The sequence below is a fragment of the Sceloporus undulatus genome, chromosome 9 (assembly GCF_019175285.1).
Source record: "Sceloporus undulatus isolate JIND9_A2432 ecotype Alabama chromosome 9, SceUnd_v1.1, whole genome shotgun sequence".
Classification (NCBI taxonomy): Eukaryota; Metazoa; Chordata; class Lepidosauria; order Squamata; family Phrynosomatidae; genus Sceloporus; species Sceloporus undulatus.
The window spans coordinates 16,343,800-16,366,950 of NC_056530.1; the positions used below are offsets into that span (position 1 = coordinate 16,343,800).

Consider the following 23,151-nt stretch of genomic DNA (forward strand, 5'->3'; position numbering starts at 1 on the left):
TTAATATTGTGAAGCCGCTGTGAGTCCCAGTTCTGAGAAAAGAGCAGGATACAAATAAATATAACAACAACAGTAATAATAATTGGATGGACTTTATTACCCAGAAAAAAATGTGAACTTCTTCACAGCAGAAGGAGGTTGGACTGGATGGCCCTCGGGATTGCTTTCAACCTTTTGAAAAGCTTTGGAAGGCTTCTCCATTGTTAAGGGGGAACGGGCTGCTGAGTAGATCTCAAGCCCTGCCTCAAATCTAGAGCATGTGGTGCATTTCTCTGAGGAGAACAGTAAATGCATTAGACCATGGGCTTGAGGTGAAGGTTGAGGGCTTGGTAGGCTGTCCCTGCTGCACATCAGAGGATCCTTCCAAAGCTTTTCCTAGGAGCATCAGGCAAAACCTGTTCCCAGAGCACAGAATGTGTTTCTTGGAGATGAACAGCAAAAGTGATGGGCAACAGGCTTGAAGTGGAAGGATCCTTCCCAAGCTTTTCTTAGGAGAAGCAAGCCAGACTAACCACCAGAGTGCATGGTTCATGCCTAACACATTTGCTGTTTCCCTCCAAGAAATATGGTCTGCACTCTTGTGCACCAGTCTTACCTGCTGTTCTCGAAATGAATGCCATGGACTTTGCTTCTAGTGGCGGGGTCAGTTGTCAAGATACAAACAGCTGTCTGCATCAACAGATTGCTCCCCTGGGTCAAGAGTGAGGGTCAGTTGGGGAACGGTTGCCTGTTTTGCTTTGAGCCTAGTAGAGGCTTGCTGGTATGTGCTGTAGAGTCATATGTTCTGTTGTAGTTTGTAACCTTTTGTCTGTTATGTGAAGACTGGTTGATTGTGGGAGCTGAGTGGAGGTGTGACTGTGTGCTTGTTAGCACTCTGTTGTTCTATTGAGTGTAGACTCAGGTCCTGAGCACCTGATCTCAGGGAGGATAGGCTTTTGCTCATAGGAAGTGAGTCAAACGGTTGGCTGGGGAAGGAGTTAGCAGCCAGTAGCTTTCTATATAGCTGTATCTCCAGTCTCTGGAACTTGGTGAACAGGTTTGAAAAACAGGGGTGTTTTGTGTGAGTTTTTAGCAGGGAAGATTGAGGAGGGAGCCGAGTCCTTTTTCAGTCTTAAGACTACCATCTTAAGACTACCAAAGATGGATAGTGAGGGAGCTGCTGCAGTCACTTGCAATAACTCTGTAATGTTTTTCTTGCCAGTGGATGTGAGTAACTTCACCTGCACCAAGTGCAAGTAGGTAGCCCTATTGGAAGAGAAAGTCCAGCAGCTGGTGGCCCGGGTATGTACACTTCAGCATATTAGGGAATATGAGGATTTCTTGGAGAGTGATACAGACTGTCCTGGATGGGGAATACAAAGTAGTAGTTTCTGGGGAGGAGGTAAGTTCCCATACAGTTGTAGGAATGTGATATACAGAAACAGGAAAACCAGGGATCTTTCTGTGAGCCTGTAGCTACAGGACGGACTTGAAGCTCTCTTCCTTATCAGGGATGAGGGAGAGCAACAGGGAAAGTGCAGGAGACCTTGTTAGCACCAGCACAGGAAACAGCCACTGCTAAGCCTTGGAGGAGGTGCTTAATGGTCACAGGGGAGTTCTTACTGCTGTGTACACAGTACAGTAGTGGTGTGCACAAGATGTCTCGGGAGGTATGTTATTTCCCTGGGGGGGAAATCTATGACTTGTCAAGCCCACTGACAATTATTCCTCCTTTTTGGTCCACGTGGGAACCAATGATACTGCAAGGAACAGCCTTCAGAATATCCTGAGAAATTATGAGGCTCTGGGTAGGAAGCTGAAAGAGTTGGATGCACATGTTATTATCTCATCTTTTCTCCCAGTTGAAGGGCATGATTCAGAAGGAGAGAGAAAAATAGCAGAGGTGAATGACTGGCTCTGCAGATGGTGCCACCAAAAATGATTTTGATTCTTGGATCATGGTCTGCATTTTCAGGAGGAAGCTGTATATGTTCATTTCTGTGTAGTTGCTTAGTGGTTAAGACACCAGTTTTGATGGTCAGAAGGTCGGCAGTTCGAGGCCCAAGTGCCACATGATGGGGTGAGCTCCTGTCACTTGTTCCAGCTTCTGCCAACCTAGCAGTTCAAAAGCATGCAAAATGCAAGGAGAAATAGGTACCACTTGTGTGGGAAGGTAACAACGTTTAATGACTCCACTAACAGACAAAAGTCAGACTTGTTGGCTCCAACTGATCATTAGTATCTTTGCCATCCCCATTCATTATTGGTTGACATTTGACTATTCTCTGCACATCTGCATTTCCCACATGGTAAACTGCAATCCATCTGCGGCTGTCTCATCAGACAGTCCATTGGAAATCTCTAGCTGCGATTGGCCAGGGACCGCAGCAACCAGATGGCTTGCTCTGAAAGTGTGCTGCTGCTGTGGTCCCAAATGGGCTACCAGAAAGGATTGGTTTTTGCCACTCCTTTTTCCAGTGGCTTTGAGCCACCTTAGGCAGCCTCAGAGTGGCTTCCAGTCACATCACGGGTGTGCGTCATCTGCATGCCATGTCCCCAAAGTGGCCAGATATGAGGACAGCCCCTTTAGCTAAGATTTGTCTTAATTTCCTTCTATGTATTTCAGCTGGTACTTAATGCACCTGCCAGGCCTTCCACGTCCATGTTGTAGGGGACATGCAATTCACACATCCCATATACAGTACCTGCTTTATCTGTTGCTACCTTTCTCCAATAAGTAAGAAAACAGAATGCCTATCATCATTCAGTCTGGGATATATTAATCATGGGAGTTGCCTGCTCCTTCTCATATTGGGAAGCACTAGTTCTCACCCTTGGCACCCTAGCCATTGTTATTGAATTACAACTCGTATTTACATAGCCAACAGTAATGCTGGAGTTGTAGTTTAGCATTTCAGGACCCAATCTTGGGCATCACTGCTCTAAATCCTGCTTGAAAACATGATTTCCACATGGTCAAGCCTTGCAACTGAACACAGAACTATATCTTAAGCAATACTACAGCGAAGAGTTCCTCATGGTGCATGATCAGTACTAGTTACATCATAGATGCTGCCTACTAGCTGTTGGAGGTCCCGTTGTCAAGTGATGATGAGTCTTGTTAAAACTTAACAGAATGTCAAATAAGCCTGGCCACAACTTAGTTTGTCTAGTACAAACAGGGTTTGACCCCATAACCTCTCCCTTCATCTTCCATGGCTTGGAACAAATCATAGTTTGCCAAGGTGTCCAAATCATTAGATTCCACAAACCACTTGATTTGACATCGTGACCAACCACAGTTTGCTCTAATCAGGAAAGGTGGAGGGGAACCAGAATACCTGGGTGGGGTGATGGAAGGAAGAACCTAAAGACCATCCATGACCATCTGTATAAGTAGGCCAAAATATCTGAGAAAACTAATTAATTCATCCTTTGTTCTCCTTGCTCAACCTCTTTATAAATTCATAATCCTAGCAAAGAATGGAACCCAACTCCATTATCTTCCCCCAACCACTACCCCACCAACACTTTATTTAAGAGTCCAGGCTCAGCTCTGGGGTTAGAGAAGTGACAACATTTTATTAGTTTGGGGGAAGCGCTGGCAACTGAAATCCATCTCCTGGTTTGTCTCTTGACATTTGCATCTTGATTTCAAGAATGTCAGCTTGAAAAGGACATGAACTAAAAGCAGAACAGAATGAGGATGGGAAGGAAGTAAATTAGTAACAATGGAATAAAAGGAGTGGAGAGCATTCTGGGCACAAAATTGTACATTCGTTCTTCGCAGAAATGCAAGCAGGGTGTCAGGCCCACCTGTGGGACTCCCAGACTTTAAGGAGGGCTCTGTCACATGAAGTGGCTTCTATGGTAGAACCTCCCGCCCTTCTCTCTTCCATCCAAGTCTTAAAAAGTCAAGAGCCCTTTGTGAGAGGATCTAGCAGTCCTTTATTTCTAGGATGCCCAATGCCTGTCCAAAGAGGGGAGGGCATGAGGGGAGACAGAAATAAAAATACAGCCACTGGCAATCTGTATGAACCCCTAATCAAACCTCTAATCTATCTCAAGAGCCCCATTAATATCTGCAAACCATGTGTTATTTTCTTTAGTCTGCTGCCCAACTGCAACCTTACAAAAGCGAGTACAATGGTACAGTTCCGAGGCAAAACTAAGCCTATAATCCCATACACTCCAGTAATGGATAGAAATTACAGTGCATTTGGCAGACACCATCAGAGATAGTGAGATAGCAGCCCAAATGGTCCCCAATCTTTCCTGAAGTTCAGATAACAAGATGGCACATCCTGGAAGACGCATTGCTTTTGGAAAGGAACCCAATCATATGGCAGCACCCTACTGGCAAATTTCTACCAAAAAGAAAACATCCCACCAAAGTGACAAAAACTGGAGTAAGCTCACTGGCCTAGCCCTCTAATGAAATCCTTCATTCTACCTCTAATCTCTGGTGAACTGATTTTCCAGGTTTGAAACTTGAGGGATGGACAAAAACTAGTCCTTTGATCTGTTTCAGCAAAACTGTACATCTTTTGAAGAGGGAGAGAGAATAGGTGGGTGGTAGGAAGAGCTTAGATCCTTGGTCTCCCCTGTCCAAACTAGTACCGAAGGTGCTGATGGAAGTTAACTAGGCCAAAGGAAGCAGAAAGTTAATGTAGCCTAGTCAACCCTGCTTAGCTGGCTTTCCAATAAATTAAGTGCAACTAGTGAGGAATTCAAAAGGAAGCATAATACATGTGGAGAAAGAAAAGGCAAGCAAGTGTAAGTGGTGGTGATACCTATGCTGGAGGCAGGGTAGGGTTGCAATGGGTAATTTGAGTGTATGCAACACTCTGGTCTCACGCATAAACTATGGGCTTTTCCATGATTTTTTCCCCCTTAAAAATCTCTGCAAGATGGAGTCACATATGGGTGCTATGGACAGACTATAGGAAGGCTGCAGCTCTGTGTTAAAGTGTTACAGACATGTCTATGGTTCTGAGGTGAGGAACACAGGTTACAGTACATAGGCTGTATTTTTGTAACAACAGCTGGCCCTGTGCAAGTTGATGCACATGTGAAAGCCCTAGACAATGAATGGAGCATTGGTTAGTGATGTGCACGCATGAGAGTTTTTAGGGTATGTGTGCATGTAGTTCTTGGTGCCTGCAATTATATAGCAGATTTAACAAGTGGTTCAGATAGCTGCACATTGTGGAGGTATTCAGATGACAGTAGCTGAGATACCCAGAGATGGCACCTGAAACCAGGAGCTTGTGTGTGTGTGTGTGTGTGTGGACAGTTAGAAGTGGTGAAATATTCAAGTTGTGAGGAATGAGATGGTAGTGGAGGAAATGGCAAGTGGTAGGCCAGTGATGGGAGCTGTAAAGCCCAAATGGATGGGTATATGAGAGGAGGAATGTGGCAAATGGAAGAACAAAAACATGGCAGAAGAGGAATGGGGGTGGGGTGAGGGCAAGGCTCAGCCAGGGCAGAGAAAAAGAGGGTGGCTTTGTGTGGAAGTACATGTGGAACCTACCCCTCTCCCTGTAGATACCACTCCCTCCCACCCACATGGTAATGCCCACTACCCCAGTGACCCCACATCCCCTTGCATCAAGGAAACTCAATTCATCTCTTCAAAGAATTTGTAGGTGGGGTTCTCATAGCCATGGTTTTGCATCTTGTTCAGCTGTCGCTCCTCAGGACTAACCATGGGGTCCACCTGCAATGTAAGGGATAAAAAGAGAAGGTTGAACACAGCAATAGAGCTAACAGACCTGTGGGAGGAATGGAGAGAGTGGCCTGTTACAGACTGCCAAAATAAAGCTGCTTCCGGTCTCTTTGGAGGTATGCTGTTTAAATGATGCATGCACCCTAAGAATCCGGAAGCTCCACCAAAGCTGCACTCCAGTACTTAGGAATGGAGTGTGGCTTTGGCGTGACCTCCGGACTCTTAGGACCCATGCATCATTTAAATAGCATACCTCCAAAGAGACCCGAAGCAGCTTTATTTTGGCAGTCTGTAACAGGCCAGTGATATCTATCACAGAGATTTAAAACTGTCTCTTGAAATATACTGTAACTCCTCTTCCTTTAACGGTCTGTAATAATTGATTAATTCATATTTGCAAAAATTAATTTCATTTGAACAAATAATCCCTCCACCCTTGTTAATAAGCACAGTCCATTGCTCACACTTGGTTAATTATTAAATCTATCTATAAATGAATCTTAAAAGTACTTAAATGGGTATACTTAAATAGTGCATTTAAGTAGTTTGGTATCAAAATTTTGGTGACAAGGACAGCAATCCCTAGAAAATACTGCTGGTTCAAAGATTCACCACATTTCTCCTCCTGGCACCCTACTCTATATTGCCAAGTAATGTAGCGAGAAGATGCAGTGCTCTCATCATTACTGCAGACTGAAAATTAAAAGGAAGGGGAAGGGAACATTTTGGGGGGCATGGGGAACACTGGCAGAGCGAGAAGCTGTCATACCTCTCTGGTTCAGATTTTGATACTAGTAGGAGAATAATTCAAAGGTCTCCACTCCCCTTGCCCTTGACCATTCAAGTCTTAAACTCTAGTAACTTTGCACTTTGACTATGGCAAAGGGCTCCTTCCTGCCTTACCTCAACGATGCCGTGGCTGATGGTCCCGTAGGGCTTTCGGCGAACCATCAGGAGGCTGATGATGATGACCATGGCAACAGCCACCGCCACCACAAGGAGACCAATCAGGGCGCCCCGGTTAATGGTTACCAAAGTGTCTGGCTCCTGCAGAGGAAGAGATTGAATGAGATCTTAGTACCCAACACTTTGCAATTCATATTGCTAGACTAAAACTTTGACCACCACTCACTATTAGTTATCCCAGTTAGGACTGAAAATAGTTGCAGGTCAACAACATCTGGAATGCCAGATGTTCCCTAAGTTATGGCTTCCTTGTGGGAGAAAGTGCCCACCAATAGGAGAAGCAGTTTCTATATTTTAAAATACTAATGTAATGTTTTTTAAATGCTAAGCATAGAGTCAGCTTTCTGAAGTAACCTATTAGTGACAGCTTTTATATGACTGGTTTCTGTTCACTTCTACACTCAAAACACTTATCCACTTGGTTTCCTATTGCTAAACACGGCACTATCTCCAGCTCCTAAAATGCCCAGGGAAGAAATTAGTTCAAAATGCATAAGAAATTCTGTCCTTAAACAAGACAATTATTCTCAGTCTAAGTTCTCTTATCTCTCTAGGCTGAGCTTAAAGAAGTCCACGTTGAATCTTCTTATTTATTACCATGATCATCATCAATATATACTTCCGCAAACTTTGGGATCTCTATGACTATGTACCTTGTTTTTGGAGTAATTTTGGAGTTTCATTTCTACACTGACCAACATTCAAGCACCTGAATTCAAGAGAAATGGCTGCAGCCCTCTTTTGTGGGTACATCCAATGACCAACATGGTTTCACTATCATGTTATGTATGGAATGGTGCTTCTGATCACGATGCAATGAAAAACCACATATCACCCTCCATTCCCCCCTGTATTGATGTGAATAGTGGTTTTGTTTATAGGGTTTTTGTAAGAATAAAGACTGGAAACGACTTTGCACACAAAAAGCATTACTTATTTTTAAAGAAGAAAAGGATTAGGTGAAGATTACATCAGTCTTTGCAAAGTTCAAGAGTGTTTACAGTAAGCTTTTGATCCCCTCAGCCTTTGTCAGGCATTCGGAGAGAAGTAAAACTAGATTTCTTCATATGCCCATGGCCATTTTTACAAATGGTAGTTAAGTCAATGTTTCCAGTTCTCACATCTGCAATTCAGATATAAAAAGTTACAATATTCTTGAGTTTGAAAAATAATGCTGCCATTTCACCATGTCTGGAACAGACTAGAGCAAACTTAGCATCATCTGACAACACACGCTAAGGTTAGATGTTGCCATCGGCTGGTTTGACAGTGTGTATGTATATGTGTATATATATATATATATATATATATATATATATATATATATATAAAACAATACACCTGTGGCCAAGCTAAATTAATCAGCGTTTCCAAGTTTGCTTTATCCAAAGTGAAATAACTTCCATCTCCAGTTTCCTCGACCTCCAGAGTCTTTTGGGTCCACAAATCAAACAAATTTCTTCCCTTCACATAGCTTTAAAAAATCAATGAACAATAAAGAGAAACGTGACATAAAGCAGAGGGTGACCTCAGTCATGGGAATGGATTTTTTTTTTACTCCCTCGGGATTTTTCTTTGTTGTGGGATTCTGCAGAGATTCAACCTAAATTCTCAGTTTCCTGCTGAGTAATCTGATGCCAGTGATCCTCTTGGAAAAGAGCTCAACTAACACCCAACCACCACAACAGAGAAGGCAGAGACCAAGGTGTAGCTGGCGTTTTATGTTACAACAGATGTACAAGGGCACAGAGTCAACTGACTCTAATGGGGATCTGGAATTCAGCCTATCATCAAAGGAATAATAAAGATATTAGAGGAAACATGCATAAGAATGTGATGTGATAAATAGTACTTCCTTGCCTCTGCAACTCTGCTTTTACTCCCAGATAATACTCAAGGGAAACACATGCTCCAAATCTTCTGTTTCTTATTACTTCCCAGGTCCACAATGGAGCCCCAAATCAAAATTAGTTGCTGGGGACAAAAGAAAGGTATTGGGATGATGGGCTGCGATTATTTTTTCCAGAGTTTGGAAGTAACCAATTACAAATAACTAGTGAATTGCAATTATTATGCCTTGATAACTAAAGTGTAACTATATGATAGAACTGTAACTTAATAAGGGGATAACACCAATTCTTTTGCAGTATAATGGTAATCTGATACTTTTCTAATTCGTTACAGTGAAGCGGCATCTCTAAATGGCACAGAAGGGATATCACATGGTTTAGGTATTGGCTTATATTTGCCTTGTGGTGCTGGATTACACCCCCCTCCCAACCTATCCAGACTTTTAAAAGAATTGCTAAAAGTAACTATTTAGAGAATGGTAAAATGTTACTGTAAAAATGTTACTATGATGGGAATTAACTCTTTGGAGTCATGGAACTGGAATTGTACCAAATAATTTTGAAAAGTAATGTTTGAAGCTCTGACTTAAAACAGATGGCTCCTCTGACTTTTGTTGGAAAAAGCCAAGGAAGGGCAATACAGCCACTGAGGCACATGTGCCAGAGGCGGCACTCAGAGCCCTCTCTGTGGGCACATGTGCCATCGTCCCAGCACAGAGTTTGCCAGAGGTTGTTACTAGAAAGCCAGAGGGACATGGCACTTTGCAATAAATAAGTGGGTTTTGGGTTGCAGTTTGGGCACTCGGACTCAAAAAGGTTCACCATCACTGGATTATGCCTTCTCCCCTGTTTCTGAATAATCTATGTCTAGAGCAGGGATTTGGTTCATTACTGCTCCCACTCCACTGTCCTAAGAACCAAAGCATAGACAGATAAGACCAAAACCCTATCAAGTCTAGAATTCTATTTCCATAGAGTCCAATGAGATGCCAGCTTTAGGGAAATAAGCAGAGCATTATGTTGTAATTATATCAATAATCAGAAGCTGCATATTTTTCAACACTAGTTGTTGGGGAGCACAAATGGAAAGGTGCCTCATACTCATCTTCTAGGTCCCCATTAACCATCCAGTTGGTCCTTTACGGCAGGTGAACTCTTGATGTGAACAACCTTTGGTCTTATCCAGCAGAGCTCTATTTAAGTTCTTTCTCTCTAGTACTTTGGCTATGGTGATCCTGTTTTCAGCATATTAGTTGTCTTTTAAAACTGCTTTTATTGTTGATTGTTATATATTTGAACTGCTTTTGAGGGTATGTGTATGTAAAAGATCCATATGTCTACCCCAAAGTTTCCTTTCCCTTGTTCTTCTTGGGGTTCCAAGTTGTGTTGTATTCTTTTCTGGATGCTAGTGATGCTTTCCCTGCTCCAGAAACTGTTTGGTCACCCAATACTCTTAGTACACCTCACATAGTGGCTGGGACAGCTATGAAATGTCAGGGTCATGCTGTTTATGCCACCCATTCATTCTGGTTCATTTGTGTCTACTTTCACCTGAACCAGTTCTGCCACAGAGCATAGCTAAAATGTCCCAAAACCCTAAACAGCCAACACCTCTTTTAGCAATTCTTTTTAGACATGTCTCATGAATCCGTCTCTAAGGAGAAGAGCCAAAAACATGGCCAAACATACTTAAAAATTGGCTGGTCCAATTTTCAAAAGTATTCCTTAAAACAAAAACCCAGAATGTGCTGACATGATGAAATGGCATTAAAGTGTCCTTTCCAAAAAAGCAGAGATGTAGTTGAAATGAAGGAAAACTATAAAGCTGAAATTCCACCAGCTGAAGCATAATAAAAAGCCTAATAGGCAAGGAGAACCCCTCCGATCCTAGAAAGGGGGTAGGAGAAGGAAGTATGAGAAACATCAAGATAGAGACATAAAAGCCAAGGAGAAGAATTTTAAAAGCCTTGCATTAGAAGTGGGAAGCCTGCCAGAGAGAATTGCTCAGGTCATTAGACAATCAAGATGTAAAAAGAGCACTTAAGGAAGACAGAAATATTGCAGAGAAGTTAAATGAGTGCTTTGCATCTGTCACAGACAAAGACAAGGTTGGGGAGAGACACCCAAACTGTTCCCCACAAAGGCAATAAATCTGAAGAAATGACACAACCTGAATTGGCTTCGGAGGACATTTTAGAACAAACTGATAGATTAAACTCATAAATCACCCAAACCAGATGGAATTCACCCAAGACCCCTAAAGGAATTCAAAATATGGCATAGCTGTGACATTAGCATCCAGGTTGAGCAAAGTGATCTGTGCTCTCAAGCCCAGGTTCTGCAGGGAGAATATCTTTCACTGAATGCACAAAGCAGGCCCAGAAAGGTGCTGGGCATGGCAAAAACCTAAGCACCCAGAGTTAATTCAGTACTGCACAGAAATCTTGCCCACACCTGCCAAGCAGATGCTCAGTACTGCCAGCTTTGACAGCAGCATCTATTACTTTTTGATGGGGGATGGGGAGGTGAGGATAAAGAAATTGAATCAAAGCACCTTCTTCCCATCTCCCAGAGGTGATTGATAGCACCAAAGGTGACAGTGCCAAACATCTGTTTGGTAGGGAGATGCATCCATGTGCCTTGCCACTGTATATTGAAACATCAGTGTTTTTACTAGAGAGCTAAAAGGTTACTAGTATTCCATTGGAACCACAAACAAACATTACTAGGTGTCAAGTCTAGATATTTTTAACTTGAGTTTAGTATCAGAGGATGCAATGGCTGGTTTTTATCAAGTGATCTTAAATAGAACTTGGAAGCAACTATTTACAGATATCACATAACTTGGAATTACTTTTCCTTTTTCAAACCACTAAGGCATAACTAAGTTGCGCTGTGATTGTGACACTGTGAAGGGCGATGCTTCCTTTGCAGCACTACTATAGTAATTACAGTATAGCTGTAGTTAACTAACTAGTTAGGGCTAAAGAAAGATTTCTGTCTGAAACTCTGCAGAGCCACCTCTAGTCAGTGCAGATAATACTGAGTTAGAGGGATAGATATGATACAAGGCAGCTTTCAAATCTCAGGTATAGAGCTTGGAATAGTTACTGTGTTGGATGGGGGATTTGGGGAGTTGATGTCTAAAGAGTACCATTGCCAATCTATGCTTAGGCAAAACCATTTCCTGTTACTTCCTAGCTGATCTTTTTCACTAAAGAGGCCAGGTTGCTTCTTGCAAAAGTGGTATACTACACTGTATTATGCTATATTTTCCACCATGAGATGCTTCACATAAAGATCTTAGGGACTAGTTTCCAAGATAGGGTATTTCAAGATACCAACACACCACTCTTTCCATGCATGGCTTCAGCTTAACTAGATGAAAACTAATATTGATTCAAAGTAGCTCTTTCATTATTTCAATTAAAAATGCTTTCAGGAATAGATTTGTGTTTGTTTTTAAATGAATGATGAAGTTGTCATCCCATTCCTACACATGATCATAAAGGAGTGAAGAACTGGAGGGTACTACAGGAAGGGAATCTTTTGAGTTGTCTAATTTTTTTTTTAAAGAAAGAAAAATTACTAGCACCTCTCCCAGTTCAATTAAATGTGATGCTTGTTATAAGGCTGACCTTAGGCCAATATGTGGGTGAGGGATGGGTGATTTGATTCACAAACTTGGCATGGACCATGAAGTGAACAACAAGCTCTTTGTTGTCCTCATCTGTAGCCCCATTTGGGACCTCTGTGTGTGTGTATGTGCTTTCAAGTTGCCTGTTGACTTATGGTGACCCCCAAGAATTTCATATGCAAGAGATTGTCTTAGGAATACTCAGAGGTGGTTTTACCAGTTCTGTCCGTGGACATATAGTCTAGACGCACCTGGTATTCATTGCAAGGCTTCCATCCAAATATTAACAAGGATCTAGTGTCCTTAATTGGGACCTACAGGAGAGTAGAGCCCATTTACCCTCCAACCTCTTTTTTAAAAGCTGGCACTCTAGAGATAACTATGACAAACACATCTTAAGAGGCCAGAAGCTGCACCAAAGCTGTACTCCAGTCCTTATGACTGGAGCATTGATTTTGTGTGGCTTCTGGCCTCTTAGGATGCATGCATCATTTAATCAGCATACCTCGAAAGTGACCCGAAGCAGCTTTATTTTGGCCTGTCTGTTTGGGCCCTAAGTTTAGCATCTCATCTAACTGTGTTCAGAAGGAAGATTTTGGATGAGGGTGAATGAATGACTGAATTAATATGGACAAAGGAATCATATATAGGAAGCTGGGATTGGATGCACATCTGACCAGGTGTTTCTGGCTGGCTCCAAAGCCACTTACCAGCTCATCACGTTGTATCTCTTGGGACTTGTACACCATGCCTTTCACATCTGAGGTAGACACATTGACCTAGGTTGAAGGAAAGGCTTGTTTTGAAGCATCCTTTAATTAACCATAAAGTTGGCTCTGTGCTCACCACAGAAACATACAGATTTGTGCGTTTCTCTTTTAGTATTTAACCTGCCCCACCAAACAATATATAATGAAAGAATTATATCCATACATTTGTTTTATCAGAACCGAAACAGAGATTACAAAAACATTATCAGTTATCCCAGCTTTTCTTTATATCAGCAGAATTATTTATAGAAGGGCATGTTTTGTTGTCATTATTGTTAAAACGATGGGAGCCAGAATTATTTCTCAATGAACTAAAAATCATTCAAGCATCTACCAATAGTTGCAGTTCTGTTTTCTCTCCACTCTCAGCGTATCCCAATTTACAAAGCTTCTGTGATGCTAAAATAGGGAGTGGGGTGAAGGAGAAAACCACATACACTGTGCCAAGCCCTTCAGAAGAAAGGAAGGCTATAATGTAATTATTAAATATAAAACCAACAAATGCCAAATGAAGTCCTTTGAGCCTACCTTACGTTCATATTCATACAGCAAGGCCTTGTCACTGGTTGGGTAGTCATATTCTGCCAGTCCTGAAGCTGCAGAGAAAGAAAATCCTCTAACTTTTATTGTTAGATTGAGTACCCCCATTTCTTTTGATCTGGACTCCTCTGAGCAAAACTGATCCCCCCCCCCCAACTCCTTCCTCCCACCATGAAAACAGCCCAGGGAAGAAGATGTCAAGTTTAGAGCTAGGCACTCACCTTTCTTGTCAGCTTGTTCAGAATCTGCCCGTTCCCAAAAAGCACCAGAAGGAAAGAGAGAGCATGGCAGAAAGCACAGCGAGCGGTGAGGAAAGAACAGAAAAAGAAATACATTTTTGAGACTAAAGGGAAAAAAGAGACAACATGGCATTGAAACACTGGAGACAAAGCTGGTAACTAGAGCAAATTACTAGAAATGAGGGGGGATTTCCACACCTGTGGAGAATCACAACTGGAAGTCATTTCTGGTTATGATTTCCAGATTATGGTAGTGGCTTTTTGGTTTTTCTGGAGCTGTTGGTATATACTGTATATGTCTGGGAGAAAAAGATTTCTAGGGTGCATGGTGTTTTTGATTTTGCAGGGTATTGGGGAAGCCTGGGAGGCTATAAAAATCCAAAAGGGAGCCTGTGGACCACATTTTTCTCCCCCCTAAATTAGGGCAAATGATTCTCAACCTGTATCAGAGGGAAGGCTGGGGGTTTACTAGACAGTCATTAAGTGTTCCCTGAAAAAGAAAAACAGTAAAGACAGGCAGCCTCGCTGTAAAGAACTGCTCATTCAACAGTCCTATATGGAGACCCAAGAGGTCTAACCAGGTGATGCATATGTGGACCTCAGGGGTTATTGGACTGCAACTCCTATCAGCCCTAGGTGACAGACTCATTGGGGAGCGATGGGAGTTACACTCCAATAGACTCTGGAGGGTCACATAATCCTCCATCTATGTCCTAGATGAAGATCTAAGGGCCATCCAATAGGTAATATTTCCTGTGTAATATAGAGCAACCCACTTTCCAATTTTAGAAACATCAGGTGCAAAGGGAAACTTAGGAAAGAGGTGTACATGTGTGTATATATAGTGGGATTTATCCTTTTCCTCCATGGCCATGTTCCCCTATTACTACTCAACATAGGTGGGACCATTGGTTTTAAAAGCCCTATTGTACAAACTATTTTTAATGGTAACCCCCCCCCCCCCATGATATTCCTAACTGTTTGGCTCATCACCATCATCCACCAATTGCCCCACATCTGTCATTGCTTAATCACAACTGGAAGCAAAGATGTGCACTATGAATTAATCATAACCTGTTGTTTGGCCCTGAGCAAACTGTGACCTCCTAGAATGTGTTCCAGAATCTTCTATTCTAAATAAGGTTCCACATTCAAAGTTCAAGTGAGTAGACAAGTCAAGAGGAGACAAATTTGCTCTAACACCAAAAATACGGGAAAGCCATTGAGCTCCATGGTGCACGAAAAAAGAGAAACGTTTTTACTTAATTCTCATGTTGAACTATTTCTGTTCTTGGTATGGGAAAGCCACCATGAAAGTTATCATGTTTTGAAGCCTCAGTGAAAGCTAAATTCCATCTAAATTCCATCTCTCTGATCACCAGATTACTGGTAACCATGTCTGGCATACCAGACTAGATCAACCAGTTTCTTAATACTTGCCTCTGCTTCCTGTGGCTCATAAATTCAGTACTCAGAGAAACACATGTGAGTAGACAGCTATACCAGAGCCTGAAAATGCTACTTTCTTGGATGACAGGTCTGCAAATCCTGCCGCCAGCATAACCACTGACCATGTTGGCTGGGGAATTCTAAGAACTGTCATCATTCTAACATTTCTAAAATCTGAGCTACTCTAGAGACAGCCAGTGAAGAACAGCGTCTCCATTATGCCCTGTCCATAGAGGACTTCCAATGGACCAACACTCAGAGAATACTGCTAGATAAGGTGGCCATGTGTTTCATTTCTCAGCCCACTGAAGCAGTGGTTCCCAACCTTTAGTCCTCCATTTGTTTTGGATCTCAGATCTCAGAATCCCAGCCAACTTGGCCAACCATCAGGAATTATGGAAGCTGAAGTCCAAAACAGAGAATTGCTGTGCTGGAGCAATAATTTTTGCATTTTCTGTATACCTCATTATTTCATTCATGCAAGTAAAATACTAGAATCCCTTTTGTAGACTTATTATCTCAGCTTGCCCCATGAAGGATGCTAGTATCCTGAGACAAGATGTGTATTTAAAACAAACTGCACTGACTAGAATGGGAAAGGAAAACTGCTATATCTCCTTGTACCAGCGACAAAAAAATTTGAACACTGGCACATCAACATGTTTGTGCCAGTGGCAGGCACATTTGGAGAGATGCAGAAATAAGCCTGATTTTTGTTTTTGCTTAGGGATGGTTCCACTTTCAACAGCACAACACTAGCAGTTCTCTCTAAGCTGGTACTTTCCAGTCATTTTAGATGATAGTTCCCAGTATTTTAACTACTGAGACCATGCTGGAAGATAGGACTGATGGGAAATGAATTCCAAAACATGGAAGGCACCAGATCAGGGAAGGTTGCATTATGACAGCAGGGAAAAAAGTTCTAAATTAAATATATTCCCTTTGGTGTTTCCTGATAGACTCTTCCAACAAACCAAAGAACAGGATTCTAATTAACTCTGTGGCCAACACACCACTGAGCAAACACTGCTCACATCAGCAAGAAATAAAGATAGAAGAAGTGCCCTGCCAGGTCAGAACAATAGCCCATGTAATTCAGCATCTAGCAGCATCCTATATCCTTCAGTAGCCAACCATATGTCTATTGGGAAACCTGCATGCAAGACGAGAAGGCAGTAACTTTCTCTGTTCATTCCTCCCCACCAGTTAGTACTGAATAACCTACACAACTATCACTGCTAAAAGCCAACAGAAATATTCACTATGGATTCGTCAGTCCCCTTAAAGACATTTGAATGCATCTAGCATCTGAACTAATAGAAGGGATCTGCTGATGGGAGGTACCTTCACTCAATTTTCACTGGCACTGCACTTAAGCAATAGCAATAGCAAGTACATTTCTATGCCACTTTATCAGTGCACTGAAGCACTCCTAAGCAGTTTACAATGTGTAAGCTAATTGTCCCCAACAAGCTGGGTGCTCATTTTAGTGACCTCAGAAGGCTGCAAGCCTAAGTCGAGCTTGAGCCCTTGGCTGGTATTGAACTTGCAACCTTGCGGTTTGTGAGTGAGTGGCTGCACTACAGGCATTTAACCACTGTGCCAGCAGGGCTCACTTCATCCCATTCAGACTGCCCCTTCTTCTGTGGAATGTTTTCAGTAGGCTGGAGGAGCTGCTCTCTTGAAAAGGAGGCAGAGCATCTCCTTCTGTTACCCTAGTAGCCTTTTCTTCTATTGGGACTGAATTTACATCACATCACCCTGGTTTGCCATCTGGAGGACTATGAACATATAGATAAAAATGTTAGCATGTTGATAGGAATAGTGGATGATGAAGAATCTAGTCCCAATAGGACACCTTTCCGTTAACTGTGAATAACGTTCCTATGACTAAGCTATGTGGGCATTAATGCCAGTGTAAGAGGTGTAGCCCATTGCAGTTATTTTTGAGCCACACATATCTTCCATCTTTTATTTTACTGCCAGGTCACTGTCTTCCTCTAGGGAACTGTTACACTTCATTCCATCTAATCTGCATACTTGAGGAGATAACATCACTGCTATTGCTTATGCATTCATTTATTATAAGATGAATCAATAAGCACCAGGGAACGTATTCCACTGTCAAACTGCATGTACCATCATGAACTTGTTGCTAATCTTGTAACTTGAATCCATTGCTCCATGTCCTAGTCTCTGCAGCAGCAGAAAACAAGCTTGCTCCAACTTCAATATGCTGTCCCTCAATATGATATCATGTCACTCCTTAACCTTTTCTTCTCCAGATTACATATACCTAGCTCCCTAAGCTGCTCCTCATAGGGCTTTGCTTCCAGACCTTTCACCATTTTGGTTGCCCTCCTCTGATTATGCTCCAGCTTCATGGTAATACTTTCTAAGTGCTTACAGACTGTCTGTTTAATGATCTGCTCTAGAGTCTTCCCTGGTATTGATGTTAGGCTGACTGGGGAATAATTATTTGGGTCCTCCCTCCCCCCCCCCCCCCCCCTGTTTTGAAGATGAGGGCAATATTTGCTCTTCTCCATCCTGCTGGGATCTGCCACTGCTCTCCAGTAAATCACCAAATATTCAGCAATTTCACCTGAGATTATAAATACTGGTTCTGGAAATTGATCTTTTTAAAAATTAAAACTAGGAGAAAGCCAGTAACTCATAGGGAAGTATCTTAAACCAGGTGAGGGTCAGCATTGTCTGCTTAGATAAAATAATGGATTTTTAAAGTTTATTGAAGTAATACTTCAATACAGATCCTGTTGCCACTGGAGAAATCAGGGACTGAACCTGAGGTTTCAAGTATGAAAAGCATACATTGTAATACTAAACTATTGTTCCTCTCAACCAAATTATTCCTTCCCATTGAATCTAAAAGAAATTCATTTCCCCCTCTTTGATGGCTCTTTTACTCTCTGCTTCTTTGGACTTTGATCATCTCACAGTCTACCAGGGATGCAGCCTCAGCATCATTTCTAACTCTTTATTAGCCTTTCATCCTCAGATGCAATCTGTCACTGAAACCAACCATCTTTTCCCACATCTGGAATATCTCCACAAACAGTTCTTTTCTGTTTACTGATACTATGGTTGCTATGGTAGCTTTCCATGTTATGTCTTTCCACTATTGTTAGCTTTTCACTGCCCATTCACTTTTTTTTAATCCCAAAGGCCTATATTATTGTCTATATTACAAGTGAATTATGCAGCACATTTTCAACTCCCTGAAAAATACTTTAACTATCACAATCAGAATGTAAATTTGAATGGTGCAAGACAATACTGAGCAATATAGGGTCCTTGTTGTTTACTGAAATCTACTTTCCTAAAGTCTAGAATGCGTATCTGACTTTGCTTGACTTCTCCTTTCCACTGTATAACAAATTCCAGAATAGCAAAAGCAATAGCAAGTACATTTCTGTACCTCTTATCAGCACTCCCTAAGCAGTTTACAAAGTGTAAGCTAATTGCCCCCAACAAGCTGGGTACTCATTTTAGTGACCTCCTCAGAAGGATGCAAGTTTGAGTTGAGCTTGAGCCCTTTCACTGGTATTGAACTCGCAGCCTTATGGTTTGTGAGTGAGTGGCATTTAACCACTGCGCCACCAGGGCTCCTAGGGAACATGGTCACTTCTACGTAAGGATCCCACCACTTGCACTCCATTAACCAGGTCATTCTTGTTGGTTAGGATCAGATCTAAAATGGCTGATGCCTTTGTTGCCTCTTCCCCTTTTTGGACAATGAAACTGTCTTCCAGGCAAGTGAGGAATTTGCTGAACCTTAAATGTTTGGCTGAGTTTGACTTCCAGTAAACTCCTTGAAACCATTGTCCTGGCTCCCTCGTTCAGACTGTTAGACTAACCTTTCTTTATAGCAAAAGGCAAAGTGGGACAGACATTCTTCCACTACTACATAAGTGTGTGTGTGTGTATTACTGAGCCCTGGTGGCGCATTGGTTAAATGTCTGTACTGCAGCCACTCACTCACAAACCACAAGGTTGTGAGTTCAATGCTAGCCAGGGGCTCAGGATCATCTCAGCCTGGCATTCTTCTGTAGGTTGCTAAAATGAATACCCAGCTTGTTGGGGGTAATTAGCTAACATATTGTAAACCACTTAGGGAGTGCTTAAGTGCACTGATAAGCAGTAGAGAAATCTACTTGCTACTTGCTATTGCTGTTACTGGAAAAAAATCCATTTATAATATTAGATTTGAGAACATTAATAGGCGATATACTAGATGGATAAAACACCAGTTTAAAATTGGTGGTGTCAATGTTATAATTAACTTTGTTCACGTGAGTTACTGGAAAACACATATTAAACATATCCACACATTCACTTTTCTATGTATAGATTTACTCTTGGTCTATTTATTTGTGAGCACAGTAGTGTTGAAAACAACAACAACAGCAGGGTGAACTTAAACCCCAAAGGCACAAAATCTAAAACAGGTTAAACCAGATTCCCAATTGGTTTAGGGCAAGAATAGGGAACTATACAAATGTTTTTGTTTACAAATCCCAAATTCCTTGTCCAGCATAAAAAAATGTTCAGGTCCAAAAGTTTATGGAAATCCTATCATTGGTGCCAAAGGGGTAACTCCTAATTTCTGCTTTGCTTCAATGGCCAAAAGGCAGAATCAGAATGCAGGGAAAAGAGTATAGTTCTTTAAAAAGGAGAAATATACAGCCAGAGTGGAAACAGAGGATGGAAATGTAGAAAGATCTACATCTACACATTATTTCCCTAAAATATCCCAAACAAAACTTTTCCTCAAGACTTTCACATATTCAGAAAATGTATCATGGAAAACAAAAAAGATGGGCTGGTATATGACCATCAAAGACTGACGGAAACCAACACACTCAATCAAAATGCTACCAAATTCATGATATGATTACATATAAAAATAAGAGATAGCCACCCAAATAATACTGACTTGGTTCTTTGAGTCAAGTGTTCAATGATGACTCAAGTGTTCAATGATGACTCACATGCAAGGAAATCCCACTGAGTTAATAGACCTGTTCTAGCAGGTTCAAAACAACATAACATATATAGCTTTAAAATAGAAGATGATCAGACACTGCAGAATAGGTTTTTATCCCACAAAGGAGTTTGTTTTCTTTCTACTTTGCTCTAGTTTAAAAGCTTGAAGGTCAAATTAATTTATTGGTTAAACCAATGGGGTTAAAGTACAGCCAGAAGCTGCAGAATCAGTTTAAAAACTCGACAGTTTACTTGGGTATAACAGTCTCACGTGAGATAAACCAAACAGGTCCCTCCCTGAAGAACAATATTAAACTGCAAAAGGTTTATTTTAAAAACTCCAGCTACTGCTCCTGCTTCAACATAAGTCTAAAGACAGTGAGTTTCTTAAGACTCTTTAATCAGCAAGAATTTGCCAAAAGTGAAAATGCAGAATCAAAGAATCTAGCCATGATATTATCATTAGCAGATCCTCAAGACAGAGCCAGCTCTCCCACTGGGAAATGTCTTCCCAAATTTCAATGAACTGAAAAAACAAATGTCTATGAAATAAAAAAGTTTTATTCACCATCATCACAATAAAAACAGAGTAACATAAAAAAGAAGAAGTATAAAATATAAACTCAAAAAGGCCCTGGAAAATGCAATTTAAAAGTTTATTGCCCAACACATTTCAGTAGAAACCTTCTTCAAGAGCACAAGAATTCACATTTGCTGGGTTATTGCAGAAGAGCAACATTAGGAGATGTGTTGGGCAACTTACTGTTTTAGTAAAGCATTCCACATTTTTCAATATCATCTTGAGAATTCCTTTTGTTTTTGTGTTTTCTTACTCTTTTGTTTTGGTACTTCTCTTTTTCTCTAGTTCTGACCACAAGCCACATGCATGGCTTCCAGATCTGATGCCTGTAGCGCTATCCAATCAAATTGCCACCCTACTTTCCATAAGTGAATATCATTTATACTTTGACATGATAATACTCCAAATCTGTTATAATATGCAAAAACTGCCAGCAGACTACACCACTCAGTTCTGCTAAGCAAAGAAACGTGTCTAATCCAGATATTGTGCACTCACCTTCTCCATCATGAGGGTAAGAACGGCTTTCAGAAACTAGGTCCTCGCTACTGTCCATGGGCAGGAACTCCTCTGTGGTGCGTGTCTCTGAGATGGAAGTGGTGAGGAGGTCACTGGTTGATACCCGTTCTGATCTTAGCAGCTCCTCTAGAAGAACAAAAAGAGAAGAGTAAATTATGGTCTAAGCAAGAAGCAGGATTCTAACATGGTTAGCAACAGAGACTGTCTTTTCCTCCCACGTAAAAAAAAAAGGTTTCTTCCTTTACCCAAAACCCACATAACAAAGGGAACATCCAGAAAGGCTGTTGTGTGAATGTGTATATGTGTGTCACATATTTGGAGCTGCTTGTCATTGTTATGTGAAAGTATAATGTTTGAAACAAACCTGGTTGGGTTGAGTATAATGGAATCTGGCTTGGTGAAAAACAAAAAGGAGCAGGATTTATTTATTTATGGGATTTATATCCTGCTTTTCTCCCAAAATGGGGTTTATTGAAGTTACAAAGAAGACTGAGAGTCAGACAAAGAATAATTCAATTTTATGAAGGTGGGGACAGCTGAGTTGGGAGGGTCATCTTTGCATACAAATGGTGTTGAGTGTAATTTTTGATGTCTTCAGTTAAAAAAGAATACTGAATAGTAAGTGATGGGAAAGTCCTTTCTCTGCAGGAGACCCTGAAGTGGTATTATCAGTCTGAGCAAGCAATCTTGGGTTAGATCAGGGGTGGGCACCTGTGGGAGGCTAAGGGACAACACTATACCTGCAGGAGACCTTGGACAGCTGAACCCCTATTGTTTAAAAAAATGTCCCCCAATGCTCTCTAATGGATGTGGGGGACATATTCTTTATGTTTTAGGTCCAGGAGAAGATTTTTTTTAGGAAACAGGAAGTGACTGCAAGTGACTTTAAAGGTGCCTAAAATAGTCTGGTGGGGCAAAATGTGGCAAAAATGCCCCAAGGTTCCTAAAGATGGAACAAGTTTTTCTGCTGCTTCAGAGACTAGAACCCAGAGCAATGGATTCAAACTACTGTACAGGAAAAGAGATTTCACCTAAACATTAGGAAGAACTTCCTGATAGTAAGAACTGTTCGACAGTGGAGTACCTTGGAGTGCTGTCGAGTCTCCTTCTTTGGAGGTTTTTAAACAGAGTGGATGGTGCTTTGATTGTGTATTCCTGTATGGCAGCGGGTTGGACTGGATAGTCCATGAGGTCTCTTCTAACTCTGTGATTCTAGAATTCTAGATTCTATTATTTTCCTACTAGTACTACCGCCAACACTACCACTATCATATTTTATCCCTTTTATCCCTTTACCTTTTTAGTAAAGAAACATAATGTGCATGACAGCTAAGAAACATCACTAACAACATTTTACACAAACCATCACAATAATCAGGAAGAATCAAAACAGCGTAAGAGTATAAGAATACAAAAATGTGTCTTCACACTCTCCTTAATAACAGGCAGAGCGGGAACTGATAGCAACTTTGGAGGAGTGTATTCTACAGTCTTGGAACAGGTGAAAGCCCTCTTCTACATGCTCATCAAGTAGGCCTTTGCAGGTCACAGAATTATCAAGAAGCTATCATTGAACATCTCAATATCTGAACAGGTAATGAGCAAGAGGTCTTCAATCTTTTCCTGCAAAGCAAGGCTACAGACTAACCTATACTCAGTTTAAAAACATGGAGAGCTAGCATTTTAAACTTGGGAGGCTGGATAACCTGTGGCCAAGCTACACTGGGGTGGGGATAATGACACCTTGACTATGATGTGATTGCTACCTGTGAGTCCCATTCTTCTCAGATGGCACTAGGGACCTAAGTGGTAAATGGTAAATCATATAATGCTCAAAGCAGTAAAGTTTCTGACAAAGGAAGTGCCCTATTCCAAGCACCAAAAACTGTA

At 41.4% G+C, this 23,151-nt stretch overlaps 1 protein-coding gene across 2 annotated transcripts in view; it reads right to left on the reverse strand.

Annotated features, from left to right (window-relative positions):
* Window positions 1-3,541: 3,541 nt before the first annotated feature.
* The window catches only part of APLP1 (amyloid beta precursor like protein 1), a 40,525-nt gene continuing 20,915 nt past the window's right edge, over window positions 3,542-23,151 (reverse strand). The window contains exons 12-17 of one of the 2 annotated variants that reach the window (XM_042439938.1): window positions 21,241-21,387; window positions 13,692-13,715; window positions 13,459-13,526; window positions 12,871-12,939; window positions 6,611-6,754; window positions 3,542-5,698 (exon numbers count right to left, since the gene is read on the reverse strand). In XM_042439938.1, the coding sequence (XP_042295872.1) occupies window positions 5,600-5,698; window positions 6,611-6,754; window positions 12,871-12,939; window positions 13,459-13,526; window positions 13,692-13,715; window positions 21,241-21,387 (551 nt within the window). In that variant the 3' untranslated portion in view covers window positions 3,542-5,599. The remainder of the gene's footprint in view (window positions 5,699-6,610; window positions 6,755-12,870; window positions 12,940-13,458; window positions 13,527-13,691; window positions 13,716-21,240; window positions 21,388-23,151) is intronic. The other variant, XM_042439939.1, reaches the window with a different exon arrangement.